The sequence below is a fragment of the Panthera onca genome, chromosome A2 (genome assembly GCF_046562875.1).
Source record: "Panthera onca isolate mPanOnc1 chromosome A2, mPanOnc1 haplotype 2, whole genome shotgun sequence".
Lineage (NCBI taxonomy): Eukaryota > Metazoa > Chordata > Mammalia > Carnivora > Felidae > Panthera > Panthera onca.
In genome coordinates, this window is record NC_138340.1 from 144,064,903 (window position 1) to 144,082,783 (window position 17,881).

The following is a 17,881-nucleotide window of genomic DNA, read 5'->3' on the forward strand; positions in this document are numbered from 1 at the left end:
TTTTTCTTAAATATGACTTTATTGGTAACTAGAGAAGAGCTGGCACATTTTCTCCTGGTTGTTTTTTTTGTTTTATTTTTTGTTTTGTTTGTTTGTTTATTTGTTTTAATCTAGGATCCCAGGATATGTATATATGTTTTGTTTTAAAACAGAGTGAGGCTTTCTTCGTTACAATGAAGTTTCATTTGTTAAAATGCTGAGTAGAGGAAATTGCCTCTAAAAACCATCTGAGGGTTAAGGGGAATAGCCATTCTCCTGTAAGTATCTTTAATATAAATTTAGGTCATTTGGATATAGGCCTGCTTCTAGAGTAGAGAGAAATGTAGGTAGGTAGGTAGGTAAATGGTTTCAAAACTTCTTGAGTTTTAGAAATTCTTCAGCATTATTATTATTTTTTTAAATAGAAAGCATGAAAAGGAGAAGGAAAAACACTCATACTAGATGAAACTACTATCACACAGACTTTTTTTTTTAAGTTGATTACACTGTTTATCCCAGCGGTTGACAGATGATGGCCCATGGGCCAAGCCTGGCCCTCCACTTGTTTTTGTATGGTCTGTGAAGTATGGGTGGATTTTACGTCGAAAAAAATGTTTTGTGGCACATGAGAATTATATGAAATTTAAATTTCAGTGACATGAATACATTGGAACATACCATGTCTGTCCATTTCCATGTTGTCTGTAGCTGTTTTTGTAATACAGTGGCAGAGGTGAGTAGTTGTGACAGAGACCAGAATCGTCTGCAACGCCTAAAATATTTGATATCTGGCCCTGTACAGAAAAGTGTGCTGACCCTTGATCCTTCCCAGTCCTATTCGTAGTGCCTTGATAGGATATAAGGCGCTTGAGCCAGAATGTAAATCAAGGAATTGCTTCTTTCATCAAGAAAAGCTTGCTACAGAAAAAAATACCAGCAATGTTCTCAGTGATGTGGTTGATTTATGTTCTGGTACAAGCTCCTACTCTCATTGCAGGCTGGCAACCACTTTTGAGTAGTACTGAGCTATATTCTTTTGTATATAATTTTTAAGTTTTTATACTTTTATTTTTAATGCATAAAAGTTTAAAGAACTCTGTGGACTTATTAAGAAATGTACTAGTCTGTTTTCCTTTTTCTTGAGGCAGCCATTTTCAGTTCTTGGCTAGTCCGTATCTTTGAATAAAATGTTTATGTTGCCTTCTTAATTTTTCAGTTTTAGGCACAACCCTTTTCCTTCATACCGTGGAAGATGAGGATTCACATGGGTGTGCATGTATTTTTCCTAATCCTTGCAATAGGACTATATTCTAATTCTGGTTCAATGTTTACTTTGCAAATGCTAATAACTACTGAGCCCTATAGCATATTGTGGCTACTTTTCATTTTCTGCAGAACTTTTTGTTTGCCCTGGATTTAATAATTTTAAAAGTTTGTTTTTTTAATGAACTTATTAATTCAACCCCTAGACTCTACCTAAATCTTCTCTAAAGACATTGATTCAGCCTGTTAATTTTATCTTTTTCAATTATATTTTCCAGGAACCTTGTGACCTATACCAATCTGGACTAGTTCTTTTGTTCTTCTTCTCACTGTTCTGGAGCTGTCATCTTTGGATATCTTCACCATTTGCCTCTGAAACCATTCTGATTTCTCCTCCTCAGATGATTTGGTTTTTCTTTCCACAAGGTCTTAGCACTTGCTTTTTTATCCTGAAATTTCTCAGTGGTGCACTGTTTTAGCCATATGTGAGCGTATTCTTTTTAGTTTTAGCTCTTTGTGTCTGGTCTGGGAACTTTAACTATTTTGTTGTTGATTTCCAACTAGCTTCTCTGCTATTTTCTGGTACTCCTGTTTGGATTTTTGACTTTGTTGACTGGTCTTCTAATTTTTGCCTCCTGTTTTCATCTTTGTCTTTTGTTCTTCCTAAATTTCTTCGTATTTACCTTTTAGCCCTGCTACCAAATGCTTTCTTTATGATACTGTATTTTAAGACCTTTCTGGTCTTTGCTTCTCTGAATGGCTCTCATTTTTATTGAAATGTAGTTGGCATACAGTATTATATTAGTATCAGGTATATAACATAGTGATTCAACAGTTGTATACATCAGTGCTTACTGTGATAAGAGTAGTTACCATCCATCATCATATGAAGTTATTACAACATTATTGACTATATTTCCTATGCTGTACTTTCTATCCTCATTATTTATTTCTTTTATAACCTCAAGTTTGTACCTCTTAATCCTTTTCACCTATTTTGCCTTTACCATTTCCCTTACTTTACCTTACATTACCCTCTGGCAACCACCAACTTGTTCTCTGTATTTATGAGTCTGTTTCTGTCTTGATTGTTTGCTTGTTCACTTGTGTTTTTTTGTTTGTTTGTTTGTTTGTTTTTTTAGATTCAATCTAAAAAGCGAAATCATATTGTACTTGTATTTTTCTAACTGTTTCATTTAGCATGATACCCTCTAGATCCATTCCTGTTGTTGTGAATGGCCACATTTCACTCCTTTTTATGGTGCGGTAATATTCCACATCATATATATAGTATATATATGTATATCTCACATCTTTATCCATTCATCTATCAGTGGGCACTTAGGTTGCTTCTATATCTTGGCTGTTATAAAGCTGCAATAAACAGGAGCGCATATATCTTTTCAAATTAGTGTTTTTATTTTCTTTGAGTAAATAGCCAGACATGGAATTACTGGGTTGTATGGTATTTCTAGTTTTGATTTTTTTTTTTTTTTGAGGACCCGCCATACTGTTTTCCACTGTGGCGGCACCAATTTACATTCCCACCACTAATGCACGAGGGTTCCCTTTCCTCTGCATCCTCTCCAACATTTGTTATTTCTTGCCTTTTTTTTTTTAATGTTTACTTATTTGTGACAGAGAGAGAAAGAGAGAGAGAGACAGACAGACAGAGCATGAGCGGGGGAGGGGCAGAGAGAGAGGGAGACAGAATCCGAAGCAGGCTCCAGGCTCTGAGCTCTCAGCACAGAGCTGAACTCACAGACTGTGAGATCAGGACCTGAGCTGAAGTCGGACGCTCAACCGACTGAGCCATCCAGGCGCCCCACCCCCCTTGTCTTTTTGATACTAGCCATTCTGACAGGTGTGAGGTAATATCTCATTGTAGTTCTGATTGGCATTTTCCTGGTGATGAGTGATGTTGGGCATCTTTTCATGTGTCTGTTGGCCATCTGTATGTCTTCTTTGGAGAAATGTTGTTCAAATCCTCTGCCCATTTTTAAATTGTATTATTTTTTGGTGTTGAATTCTATGGAGTTCTTTATATATTTTGGATATTAATCCCTTATCAGATATTTTATTTGCAAATACCTTCTCTTATTTGGTAGTTTGCCTTTTCATTTTCTTGATGATTTCCTTTGCTATGTAAAAAGCTTTTTAACTTGATGTAGTCCTAATAGTTTGTTTTGCTTTTGTTTCCCATGCCTGAGGAGACAGATCCAGAGAAAAATACTGCTAAGGTTGATGTCCAAGAGATTACTGTGTGTGTGTGTGTGTGTGTGTGTGTGTGTGTGTGTTTTAGACTTTTATGGTTTCAGGTCTTCCATTTAGGTCTTTAATCTATTTTGAGTTTATTTTTGTGTGTAGTGTAAGGAAGTGGTTTAGTTTCATTCTTTTTGCATGTAGCTGACCAGTTTTTCCAACACTGTTTACTGAAGAGACCATCTTTATTGTATATTCTTTTTTCCTTTGTTGTAGATTAATTGATCACATAAGCATGAATTTATTTTGGGGCTCTTTATTCCATTCTGTTGATTTATGTGTCTATCTTGTTATTTTTTAATAGTAATATCACTTCTTCCAGAGATAAAATATCTTCTATTAACTTTCTGAAGAATCATAATTTTTTGAAAAATTTCCTTGCATAGTCTATATTTTCCATGTTGTTTTTAATTCTCTTCGGTTATTTTGGTCTCTTATTTTTCATATTAGAGGCTTTCCTTAGATGCCTGGCGATCTTTGGTTATCTTTCTTATTTAAGAATGAGGTCTCAAACACTGGGTTAAAATTAGTGAACCTATATATGGGAATTATGGTATATATCTTAAAATCCAGGTGCTTCTTACATAAACCAAGTCTAGGTTTTGGTCCCATTTTCATCTCTACTTGAGATTCCTGATTTGACAGTTTCTTTGTCTTGGTGGGTGGGGGAAGTCTGCAGTATAAATCAGGTTGGCTATTATGTTTTCTTATCACTGGCTCAGGATTTAGCTTTTGTGAATCTGTGAAGTCTGTTACCACTCATCCATCTGCTTTCTAGCTTCCAGTGTTTTGTTGCCATAGTCTTTTCTCCCATTATATTTGTCCTATTGGACTTAGGGCCAACAACAACAACAAAATCCCTTTATTTTTGTTTAAAGGTATTTAGGGAGGGCGCCAAAGTAAATGTTTGAGCTTGCTTTAGTTTGTTCATAATGTTCCATTGTGAGCCTGCATAATTTATGTAACCAGTCCCCAATAGGTCGATATTCATATAGTGTATAATTTTTCCATTATTTAGAAAACGGAATAAATCTCTATGTAAATGGCAATTATTTCCATAAGAATGTTTTCCAGCATATTTGCCAAATAGTTTTCCAGGAATGTTAACCATGTATTGCCCTATGTGTGTTCATTTTCTAATATGTTGTAGAACATAGGTTGACCAATTTTTTCTTAAAGGACCATATAGTAAATATTTTACATTTGGTGGGCCATGTAGTCTCTGTTGAAGCTATGCGACTTTGCTACCATAGCGAGAAAAGAGACTAGAGACAGTAGTATGTAAGTGAATGGGCCTGTTTATGTTCTAATAAAACTTTATGTTCAACAGCAGGCAGTGGGCTAGATGGCCCTTGGGCCATAGTTTGCCATCCTCTGTTGTAGAGCACGGGATACTACCTTATAGCCAGTAGGAAAAAAAGTGATCTGCAATTCTTTTCATAACCTGGAATCCAGCGGTTTTGTAGTCATATACCTGATTTAAAATGTCTGTTAATACTGTGCTACTTTTTCTTTTTTTTTTTAAATTTTTTTTTTTCAACGTTTTTTATTTATTTTTGCGACAGAGAGAGACAGAGCATGAACGGGGGAGGGGCAGAGAGAGAGGGAGACACAGAATCTGAAACAGGCTCCAGGCTCCGAGCCATCAGCCCAGAGCCCGACGCGGGGCTCGAACTCACGGACCGCGAGATCGTGACCTGGCTGAAGTCGGACGCTTAACCGACTGCGCCACCCAGGCGCCCCCTGTGCTACTTTTTCAAGAGAACCTAGAGGTGTCCTAAGGTGCCCTGGGACTTCACAAACACTCTGACCGTCCTACAAGTTTTTGCTAAAGGATACTTCTCTGAGGCTCATGTGACTGTAAGGCCTGAACAAATCGTGGTTCTCTCTTTCGCAGTCGCCTGCCCTGTCCCCTAGAAGTTAATTGTATAGGGAGCAGCTAAATAGCCTGAAAAGCCTGCAAAAGGTAACCTGAACTCTTGAACTGGGTGCCTCTCAGGTCCTGTAGGTGATTTTGGGAACTGATACTGTAGATGAGATGTGCTGGCCAAGAGTCTCACTTCTGAGAAACTTGAAACTCAACAAAGTATTGTCTTGATACATGGTGTCCACTGAAAGAATGTGTTCCATCCTCTGCTTAAACTGTGTCACTTTTTAAGGAAGGAAATGCAAGCGAGGGCTCTCCTTGTCTCTCCAGGTTAGCAGAGAAGCGTGTTCACTTCACAGCGATTAGCTGAGCCTGCTTGAGACTTTTGTGCCTATCGTGGCTTGCCAGTTTCCTGCCTGCCTTCCCTGTGGCGTTTTAGCTGAACTGTGCTGTTTGTAGCCATATGGTCCCCTGAGCACGTGGCTTGGCTTCCCTGTCCCTGCTGCTGGATTCTTGGGCCTTGCTGATTTTATAGACCTGAATAACACTCAGGGGTGGTGGCAGGGCTGGGGAGTGACAGCATGTCTTCAGGAGGTGGAGTCTTCTCACTGCCCTGCCTGGTTAGAGGACTCTTGCTCAGTTCTCTTACCAAGTGATTGCTTAGAGCCCTTCTGCTTTGGGAAGAAGCAGAAGAATGAGAAGTGGTTCCTGCTTTCAAGGAGCTTGCCCTCTAGGGCTCCATCTGGGAGATTACTCTAAGTAGTTAACTGTCTGGACTTGTGGCCATGTGCAGTTTTGGAGGTCAGGTTGAAGCTATCCATGGATGCACACAGTGGACTCTAGGACTTACTTGGTGTGGCCCTGATAGCTTTTTGCTGTGCTTCTGGTCCTAGCTCTGAATGGAGTTCACTATCATGTCTCTCGGAGATGGTTTTTAAGCAAAGACACCTTTTAATATTTTTGGCATTATTTAGACTCTTCTGTTATGTTTGCATTTGGTAACGTGATGAGAATTTCCTGGGCTTCGGCCATAGGGCTTTCAGGTGAAGAGGAAGTTCTGGGGATGGTTTGGTTTGGAAGGTGACCTCTGCACCAAAAAGAGATCAAGACTTGGTTTGTAGCTTACATTAGTAAACTGATTTGCTGATAAGAAAATAAAAATTGAATTAGAAAAGATTTGTAAAAAACACTTACCTGGCCTTTTCAATTCAATAAAATAAAAATTTTTATTTTTTAGAACAAGTTTTAGATTCACAGAAAAATTGGGCAGATGGGGCAGAGTTCCCACATTACCCCTGCCCTCATCCCAGTTTGCTCTGCTCCCTGACAGGAGTATGGTGCAGTTATTATAGTTAGCGTACCGGTATTGGTATGTTATTATCAACTGAGGTCCATACTTTAGTCGGATTTCCTTAGTTTTTCTCTAATCTCTGTTTTTCTGTTCCAGAATCTCCTCTACCATGGCACACTCGATTTAGTTGTCATGTCTTGTTAGGCCCCTTTTGGATGTGGCAGTCTCTCGGACTTCCCTTGCCTTTTTTTTTTTTTTTTTTTTAAATGTTTATTTATTTTTGAGAGAGAGAGCGAGCGAGGGAGGGGCAGAGAGCTTCAAGCAGGCTTCTGTGCTGAAAGCACAGAGCCCGACATGGGGCTCAAACTCCCAAATTGTGAGATGATGACCTGAGCCCAAGTCTGATGCTTAACTAACTGAGCCACCCAGGTGCCCTGGACTTCTTTTGCTTTTGATGACCGTGACAGTTTTGAGAAGTGCTGGGCGGACATGTTGAAGAGTGCCCCATCTGTTGGAATCTGTCTGATGCCTGGTTTCCTTTTAAGTATTTACTATTGACTAGTCTGCTTGCTCATGCTCAGGTGCCTGGACTTATTTGTATCAAGACATTGTCATGCTTAGTATTTTGTCAAGGGTACAGGCTGGCAGCTGTACCCTTCTGGGGAACAGCTCCAGGCCACTGCTGTAACAGTTGTGGCGTACTTTTAGTCGCTTCCTTTTAGTTGCTTCCGGTGCTGCTTCAGTTGTGTTTCCATGATTAGCTTTGGGGAGATGAGACCTAGCATACAGTCGTAGGGAGTAGGAGAAGCAGCCCAGTGTCATGATTTCAGATTTGGTGTCCCATTCTCAGTGGCCCCGTCAAAGCCGTTCCTTGGTGGCATCCATAGAAGCCCCAGTGTGCGCCGATGGTCCTTTTATTTTTGTCCAGCACTGATAATTTAGGCAGCTTTGGGAGTATTGGTAGTTGCGTTTGGGGAGCTATTCTGAGGATCTCTGAAGCTCAGGAAACTGTTGGCTCTTTTTGCTCATTTTATATATGCTGCAGGGGTTTATGAAGCTGAACAGTAGTTTCTTGGCCTCCCAGTGAGCACGGTGGACAGGCTCTGCAGATGGGGAGTGTGGCAGCTGGCCAGAGATGGGAATGGATGTCGCTTGCCCCTGACAGAACTCCGCAGTTCTCTTGACTTGTGGCAGCCCTTAGCCTACACTCATCATCATTAAGCCACTCATTTTTTCCTTTTACAGCTGGAACTTCAAGAAATGGAGACATTGGGTTTAGGTCTAGTGTTTTGAGTCCAGCTAGTGACTTTGTGCAGACTTCTGCACCTGTCCCTTAGGTTATCTCCTGGAGTGTGTGGTATGGTAGGTGTGTATAGGGGTGGGCTGATTAAGGATCTATTGGCTTGTGGAGAGAGTGAGCGATGTAGACTTACATGGACTTATCCAGGTGAAAAGCACCGTAAGAAATATCACGGTTATAAATGCGGTCTGCAACAGTGCTGATGAGTAGGCTTTGAACAGTAATCCACTCTGCATTTTACTTATTGCACAGTACGTGACTATAACCACTATTTTATTGCTTCTTCCGTGTCTCTGCTCAGGAGCTGCTTGTTCTCTGGACAGTAATGACACAATTTAAAGAGGAATAAAAAGTCGTAAGCCTCACTTATACACACATGGGCACACACACACATGCACTCACCACACACCTCTTCATCCAAAAGCCGGGCCTCGTTCAGTTGCCAGCATCAGAGCGTGCAGTTCCTGAAGAGGAGGTTTCTAATCAGGGAGATGCCGAGCAGAGAGGCTGTTGCCGAGGCCTGAAATTTACAGCTCTAAGAATCCATTTGCTGCCGCTGCTGCTAACACATTATAAGGGGTGACGAATGCCAGTAACTTATCACAGGGGTACGCTTAGATCTTCACGTTCTATAATCGGGGTGAAGATGTGAGCACTACGATGCTTTCCCTGGTTTTATTCCTCTCTGACCACAACTAGGGGGTGGGGAATGTCTAGATATTTCTCACATCTTGATTATGGGAATTTCCCTATGTTTTTGGCACTTGATAATTTAATAAGAGTTTTGGTGGGAGAGGAATGTGTAACTCTGTCCATCATTGAGATTTAGCAAATACTGTGAGGTGTGTGCATTGGAGATGGTGGTCCTGTACTTTTGAGGGAGGAGCAGTGTTGATTTGCTATACTAGCTACTTTGCTTGGTGTGGCTTTATGGAATTTTTCTTCTCTTTGGTTTGAAGGTAGGATAGCAGAATAGCATGTATCTTGGATTCTTTGGCCCATGAATGTTTTATCATCCATTTTATGATACTTCTCCTTTTACCCAAATGTGGGATTTTGAAGAATAGAGAAATCATTAGCTGTGGTCTGTCTCTTTGTGCAGTTGTCCAAGCTGCTACTGGTGCCTTTAGGGAGTGGGAGGAAGATTCCATCGTGATGGGCATTTTTGCTTGGCATTAATGTCTAGATGGCAATGGGAAGGTGTGTTTTTTCTTTCTGTTAGTGAATCTGTATTTTTGGTTGTACCTTCTGGGCTGTTTTCTAAGTCCTACATGATTGGGCTGGTGTAAGGGGCTCTTTGATTTGGAGGGTCCTATAGACGTTGGTACCACCCATATGCAGGTAACCAGCCTTGACCTTGTGGTCCTCATGTCACCCACCACAGCTCATGCTTTTGATTGCCTGGGGACTTGACTAATTTTTTCTGGCCAGGTGAGTTTTGGGTTCTGGCTGTCTGGGTTTTAGTGTTTAGCCTTTGCGATTCTCAGATCTATCAAAAAGGTTAAAGCAGAATGGCTGTGGCAATTTTAGACTAGCTTTTCTAGTCTAACTAACCTACTAACTAACTAACTAACCAACCTACATTGAGGTTTGCAAGTTAATCTTACGTACTTGAAAATTAAAAATACCCTCTCTCCTAATCTACACTGTTGGTTCTCAGACCTTTCATTACTCTTCTGATCACTGGCCTGTTTTTCCCTGCACTTGCTGCTCATTACTTATGGTAGAACCTGGGGATGCCTTCCCATCTGCCAGTCATAGTCATCCTTCCATGGACTACAGCTTGATTCCAACTGTCATCTTTCTTTTTTCATTCATTCTGTCTGATGGTGCTTTTTTCCTGCTATTTCCTGTCATGTGTAATTTCTCACTTGGTTCAGATTGTTCGTTAAATCAGTCTTTTCTTTCTGGTATGTGGTTGGTTGGTTCTTTGGAACAGCCATTTTTTGGGGGTGGGGGGCAGGAGTCTGCAAGTAAATGGGTGTATTCTGTTTTAAAAGATATGAAGCCTTCTAGAGAATAGTGAGGGCTCTTTTAGGATACTTATCAGTGTGATATCCACCATAGCAAAGGCGAGTCTAGCTCCTTTTGTTTCTTGCTTGAAAGAGGAGGGAAATTTTGCGAGTCTGCCCTCACTGTGGCAGCTGACCTTGTAGTTTGTTCAGCTGCCTGTTGGCTCCTGATGGGGCCTGATTGAAGCCTGGAAGAGTTGGTTTTGATTCTGCAGACAAAGTGGATGGTGACAGTGATATGTAGTCAATAGCTACCTTGTAAAAAAGTATTACTGGTTTAAAAAAAACCAAACAAACAAAATAAAACCCCCCCCAAAACCCGTGAATAGCCTTGTAACAACAGGCTCTGAATATAATCAGGTGAATTGTAGACCACTAGCTGAATTACGGGTTCTAGTTGTAACCCTGATGTGATCCTAGGCCAGTTTCAGTGCGATTTTATTCTGTACACCTTGGTGGAATGTTCTAATAATCTCCTCAGAGGAATATTTGTGCTTTTGCACTTTGAATAGATATCTTTGGAAGTTACCCAAGAGTGGAAGTTAATCTTTTTTAGCTGAGAGTGGGCTCCAGTGTTTCTGATACTGGGGTCTAAAACAAAGTTGCCCATAGTAGTGCTCTGAAAAGTTGGCTTTTAGAGTAGTTGAAGTAATATATTAGCAATTTAATGTTTCTGCCCCGAGATTAACAGCTGAGCCTCTCCTTTACCATGCTGTGATGACAATTCTTTTTGCCCTTCACTTGCCTTTGATTTTTCTGCTCTCTTTTGGGGCATCCTGTTTTGGTTCTTACCTAGTGCTGATATCTTCTATCCAGCCCTTGCTTCGTCTCCTAGATTCACACTGAGTAAGGAATTTTGATTTTAGAATCTGTTTCAAGGAAAATCATGAATAACATGTAGAGACGAGATTTCCAGTTTGTAAGCTTTGTAGTTAACTACATGTCTTGGTCAGTTAACTTCACATCTTTGTGAACGATACAGATTTTGCCTCATAGGGAAATCATAATAAGGTCTTTGGGGACTGATAATTATAGCATTGTTCTCTCCAACATTGTTGTACCGTGAAGGATGATATTGAAATGCCCCAAATGGCTATTGATCTGACTTTTCTCCTTATGACTGTGGTGGGTCTTTCTCCTTAGCATGTGTGCTATGAGGTGGGCCATCTGAGCAGGTCTGAGCATTTTTGCCTCTTGCCCACAGGTGATGCAGGTGCTGAATGCAGATGCCATTGTTGTGAAGCTGAACTCTGGTGACTACAAGACCATCCACCTGTCCAGCATTCGACCACCGAGGCTGGAAGGGGAGAATACACAGGTGAGAATGGGGAAGGAGTGGAGCCTCTTTTCAAAAATCAAAAGGAAGGAGCTGGAGAATACTTAAATATGGTACATATGTGTGAGAATGCTCACAGACGATATTTTAATTCTCCAAAGTATTATTTCCTAGTATCTGCAGCCTGGCTGGGCAGATGTCAGTTTCTTCTGAACCACATTCACTGATCTGCTTTGTTTTGGGTGGGCATTGCTCGCATTCTGCTCTAAGGGGCTTGAGAGGGGTTAGGGCCAGGATACATGAGGCGGCAGTAAGTTTTGTTAACAAGATTTTCTTCTCTGAGAATAAGGAGAGGAGAAGGTCTATATCTCATGTGCATGAATGTAAGGCCTGTTTCTACTGGTCATTTTGATTTGAAAGTTCTGTATGTTTTTGTTCGAGGAAGAAATGAATCTTGGCGTATGTATTCTCTGGGGTCACCTGCTTCGTCTGTTGCAAGTGGTAACTGAAATTATTAGTTATACTGTTTTGTGCTATTTGTTGGATCTTTTGGCAGCAAAGGTGCTTCCCTAACCAATGTGTATGATTGGGGTATATCAGTTTTGAGAAATACTTAGGAAGAAAACTATTGAGTTGGTAGTCTGCAGGCAGTTTTGCTGTAAATTTTCTGCTCATTTTCTTTCCATTGTTACGAGTGGTGAGAAGTTGGAGATACAGACTGAAGTTTTTGTTGAATTACTTGTTTGGTGATATCTTGTTTTTACAGACCACTTTCCAACTTTTATTTTTGCCTTCTCGTGAAACTACAGTGTGTAACTGGTTATAGAACTGGGTCCATTGTGAGAGCTGGTGCCACAGGCAGGTGTTTGGACAGTTTTCGGAAATTAAACACAGCATGGTTTACGTTAGTGCTCTGTGCTTTAATTTATCCCTTTTGTAGTTCTAAAGAGGAGAAATTTGCTTTTCTGATGTTTTGCACGTATACATGTCTTGGTGCATTTACAAGTTTAAATTCATGCCCTGTTTTCATTTGCATGAGAGTTTACAGACAGCCCATAAGAGTAAAATAAAAATATCGTGATTGTCTTTTGAATCTGATTGTGCGTAAGAAACACATACAGGAGGGGTTCTTTGAATGTCTGGCCAATCAGTTCGTTCTCTCTTTTAGTCCCCCCACAGAGGAGGCAATTTAATGCGGCAAATGGTATTGTGGTAAGGTTGAGAATTTAAATGCATGAAAGTCTAGAAATGCCAAAATAAGGTTCTCTCAGTAACTGTAGCTGTGCCTCATTGCACAGAGTAAATAGACATCTCCAGTTTTATCAGTATTGGGAGTACTCCACGATTCGCATCTGTGCCATGCAGTTGGAATTAAGGTTCCCACGGCAACCACAACTTTGAAATTCTTGAACGTTAATTTTTGTGCCTGCCTCATTGGCCAAAGCATTATGTTAATGTAGACTGTGTAGCTGAATTTCAAGCAGGTTTTAGGAGGGTGGGGATGTTATAGCTCAGGTAAGGTAATAGCAGGTGTTCAGGAGTAGGAACTACTACTGAGAATTTTTAGCTTTTCCAGGAGCCTTTGGAACTCTTCAGGGGGTAATGGATGGATTTTTCCCTTAGCCTACTGGATAATGGGAAGTTGTTGGAATATATTCCCTAGTTTAGGCAGAGTCCTGTTTATAGAATTCCTTGTTCTTTACCAAGGAAGGTTATTTCTCACTTTGTGTTTAATTTTATTTTTAACTTCTGTTCACTCCAGAGATCTTACACCATTTTAAGGAAGTTTGAAGTAAGGCTTAGCTGTAAGAGTCTACAATATACGGCTTAGATGAAGTGAAGAATGATTTTTCTTATTTCTTCATTAAATTCCTTTCAAAGATTTTAATGAGGCAGTCACGTAAGACATAAGTTAACATAATGCACTCTGAGTACATTGGCGCAGGGTGCCGTGAAGAACCCAGCTACAGTGGGCACTCGGGAGTCTCCCCAGGAGCAACTAAGGTTCCTCTGTTGAGTGTTCACGGATGAGAAGTTAGTGGATGGAAGAAAGGGCGCTCTAGACAAACACCGACTGCTCCCTAGATCTATAATGCAAGCCACACAAATGAACTATATTTGTTATTTAAAATTATCTGGTAGCTATATTAAAACCATCAATTTTAATGCATTTTATTTTACCTGATATATCCAAAACAGTATTATTTCAACACTTAATGAATGGAAAAAGTTAATGAGAGATTTTACTTAATTTGATATTTAGTAAGTCTTTGAAATCTGGGGTATAGTTTTATACTCGGAACACATTTCAGTTTGTTTTAGTGTATTTCTAGAGCTCAGTAGCCACCTGTTGGTAGTGGCTTCTTAGAATGGACAGCATAGATTGAGAAATTCAAATGAATGCCGTTGATAAGTATTTACCAGGTATCTGCTTTGCAGCAGATGCTATGGGAATGCAGCAGGGAAAAAACTTTCATGGAATCACCCTCATGGAACTTTAATTTAAAACCTAGTAGGGGAGATACACAAGTAATTCCATTTATGTGAAATGCTATGAAAGAAAAGTTTAGAATTTATAAGAATGTACAATCTGGGAAGGCTTCCTGGAGGAAGTGATGTGTAAAGTATAAAGCCTCAAGGGTGACTAGGACTGAGCTAGGTAAAATGTGGGGAGAAGATAGTTCCTGACAGAAATGGCAGTAATGACAAGAGTTGGGTGAGTTTGGGAAGAGGGAATAATAGGCACTGTGGATAGTGCATGAGGGGTACGATGCCTGTGGTACAAAGTGTAGGCAGGGCCAGATCACACTTGTCCTGTCAGCATCTCGGGATACTCAGAGACTATGGGGTATTTTGTATGACTGGAATAGAGGGTAGTTAATGCTAGGGAGTAGTAAGAAATGGGTTTGGGAGTTAGGCAGGGGCCACATGCTGAAAACGTGTGCCATACTTTTAGATTTTTGTGTGAAGAATTTTAAACTAGGCAATGGCATGTTTGGATTTGAGTACTCTTGCGTTGGTGGCTTGCATTTACAAAACATGAAAGTAATTTGCATTTATAAGGGAAGATCATGCTAGATGAAAACTCATCTGTAGGAAGGAGTTGTGGTGTTTCTTTTGCTAAGCCCCAGTTGACCACGGCCCTGGGGGCAAATGGAGTGCTGACTAGGAACTTGTGGATGTTGTTCTAGCAATTTCTATACAGGAGGATTCAGAGTTCTTTCCTTTCTACTAAAAGAATTCCCCAGATCTGTGCTTACTTTAAAGTTATCAGAGATTTACAACGTGGGTCTCGGAATATAAATCACCCGGGGATCCCAGTGAATCCATAACTTCATGTATGTAATGACTGGGAGAGCAGGCATCTGCTTGGAGTCTTTGGTTTTTAATATTCTTTACTGTATACCATCTGTTCTTGTAGCTACAAGGGGAGTCCAGTCAAATACTCAAGGCATAGATGTTGGGGCCGGGACCTCTGTTAACCCATATGGTGCCCTTGTGCAAATTAGAGAGGGGTGCCCCCTTCTTCCAGGGCACCCCTTGTCGGGGCACATGGCTTGGCAAGCAGAATGGCGGTTGAATTTCAGCTCCCATTCAGCCTCTGTCTCCTTGGCCAGTGCCCTTGTGCACAAGAATATATGGCTGTCCTAGTTAGAACAGGGCTGATTAGAATCTCCAGTGAAAATGTTGGTATGTTTGGGGAATTGAAATGGTCTTGTAGTTGCAGAAATGCAGCACGCTTGAGGATTGTCTGGAGACGACGGATGGACTGCGGAGGGCCTCAGATGAGACACTTAGATTGCCTTCTGCCTCATCTGGGGGAAACTTTCTGAAGATGATTGACTTTGAAATGGAGAAAAAGATAATCTTACAGTTTATGGTTTTGGAGCCTGTTGTATGGTATTAGAGCAGAGTGGGAGAAGGTGCAGGTTAAGGAACTGGAGGAGCAGGTGAACAGGGAAGCGAAAGTGTTAGCATGACCTTCCTCAAGGGCAGGCAGATGGCGGGCAGTGTCTCCTGCTGCGGGCTAGGCCTCCCTACAAGCTCCCAGATGATGACCCAATGGGGCTTGCCCTTCAAGTTAGGAAGGGAAGATTCTTTTAATGGTTATCTTCCCCAAACCCTAACAACTCTAAAAACCTGTCATCGACTTAATATAGATCTTCCAAGACATCTATACATTGTGGGGATAGTAGGGCAAATTGGATTTTCCTTTTTTGAACACAGAGACAAGTTCATTTCTCTTAAATTATACATGAAGGCAAGGAGGTTTTGCCCAAGGCTAGCCGTATACTCCACTCCCCTTTTTTGGGTAACTTTGTGATGCAGCCAGAGGAAGGGCTCTGGACAAAACAGCATGATCAAAGGACCTGTTTTCATCCTAGGCAGCTGCTTTCCAGTAATATCCAGGAATTCATGGGTAGCCATTGCTCCCAGAGTTTGGTTAAAACTGAACTTTTTGCTGGAAAGTTTGTCAGGAGAGTTAAAAGCAAGGATGTGTAATATTTTCCTCAAAGATTACAGTTAGATAGATGCCTGATGCTGTTGATTCTATTTCTGTGGCATTGATGCTTCTGGATTATTTAGGGTGAATCCAGTGTCAACTCTTTGCGATCTTAACTCCTTCAGGCTGAGGGCCATTTTGGACACCGATGTGTGGTGTTCCTGAGTACCTAAACACGTATCAGGGTTTCTCTAAAGGTACACTGGAGTTTGTTTTATGCAGTTGTTTGCCGCAGAGAGACAAGTGCTAAGTGTTGGAGGAAGACTGTGGCTTTTCTGAGCTACTGCCTTAGAGGAGACAACACACTGTGTAATCCCAGGACTTCTAGAGAGCATTTGACTTTGATCCGGCATTGGAAAACATAATGCTCCTGGTGCCCAGGGCTGCCATGGCTTTGTGTCACACTTGGAGTGTTAATGACAAAAGATACCCCTCTGGCATCTGATGAAGGGGCTGACTTTTTCCCCCTTAAAGTTGGTTTGGCCTGCGTAGTGCTGTTGTGGTGGACAAAGATATAGAGCTGGAATTTACCTCGAAAAAGGTACATGATTTACCCAACGCCCAGGTGTTAAGTGTAGAAAGTTTGCTTTCAGTTGCAAGGCTTTTTTTTCCTCAAACTCCTGTCTATAGAGTCTCTCTCTCCCTCTTTCACACATGCGTGTACACACACACACACACACACACACACACACACACACACACCCTTCAGCTTGGGCCTCTGGGAAGTGTGGAAACCTGAAGGTGGAGCCTTTCCCCTGACCTCACAAACCTATGCTTTCAGTTTGTATTTGATTCTATCACCTTATCTTTCAGCATCCTCCCTGTGGAATTTACCACATAAATGTTCTTTCACAGCAGGCCTCTAAATATTTAGTCGTGGGCACCAGAGGATCAGTTTTGTTAAAGCTGTAATCTGCCTAATCTCCCAGTGTCCTTGCCGCCTTTTTTGGGGGTGTTTGTTTCCCAGGCCCGACCCCGCGGGGTCTCTTCTGTAGGCAGTCATGGTTGACAAGCTGCAGGTAGGCCCATTAGTGATGCCCTGGGATTCCTAAGGGCGTTTTCTCAGAGGCAGGGCAGTTTCGGGTGCTAATAACTCCATTTGTTGTACAGGGCCCCAGGGTGCTTTGCCATTTAGACACGATTAAAAGCGGTTCTCAACCTATTCCCTTCAGTTGAGATTTTTGAAAGCAAGATGACTGGTCCCTCTGGACCCTAAAGCAGACGATGCTGCCACTGAGATGCACACCAACAGAGAGCTGTGGGGCCGCAGTCCCTAAGTGAAGCCAGGGCAAACCAATAAACCCACTGACTGTGATCTCGCGCATGGGACTGGGAGCATAAGGCAAATAGCAAATTAGAGCGGGACTCCAGCTTGGCATTAAGGACCTTGGAGAAAAGCAAAAGCTCTTTGAAATGGATATAGCATTTCACCGGTTTCCAATGGAGAGACTTGGGGACTGCAGCAATGTGATCAAAAGACGTAGAATATGTCAGAGCTCTGGCAGAGGCATTCTGTACCAGTTTCCGATTTGTTTGATCTGGGCGTTTTTGAGAAGAACACTTGAAACCTTCTTTGTGAGAGGATTGAAAAAAATTACCATTCGGAGACTGTGGGTGGGTCTTAGCTCATCTATTTAAGATTCAGGATGTACGTACTCTGTCATTTTTAAAAGATTAATTCCTGTTCCTCTGCTGGGGAGGGCACTGGGGACAAGCCTGACTCTTCTTGAGGTCAAGACATTTGCTATCTGGGTAGATAGCAGGGTTCCTCAAAATGTGAATTATAACTGGGAAAAGACAGCAATTGCCTGTTTCCCTTTGATTTACCTTCTTCTCCATATTACTACTTACATTTTCTTTTGTTTCCTTTAGTTAATGCATCCCCTTTCTCATGATTTTGCCTATCCCCTTCCAATAATTTTTGTAGGATTTGAACAGTCTCGTGGGGCCTGGTGCTTAATCCTTCCCCGAACCATGTGCATTTACCTTTTTCAATCCATCTTCCTCTCTTTCTTCTCTCTCCATTTAATCATCACTATTACACAGTTCTATATTTTCAATTTATCTAAATCTTCCGAGTGCTAGGGTGTTCATATTTCTTGCCTCTTTTCAGTCCTGTGAGCTGCA

General features: G+C 41.3%; 1 protein-coding gene across 1 annotated transcript in view; it reads left to right on the forward strand.

Annotated features, from left to right (window-relative positions):
* The window catches only part of SND1 (staphylococcal nuclease and tudor domain containing 1), a 422,669-nt gene that overhangs the window by 49,661 nt on the left and 355,127 nt on the right, over nucleotides 1-17,881 (forward strand). Inside the window, exon 10 of the mRNA XM_078439837.2 lies at nucleotides 11,179-11,292. Coding sequence (XP_078295963.1) covers nucleotides 11,179-11,292 — 114 coding nt within the window. The remainder of the gene's footprint in view (nucleotides 1-11,178; nucleotides 11,293-17,881) is intronic.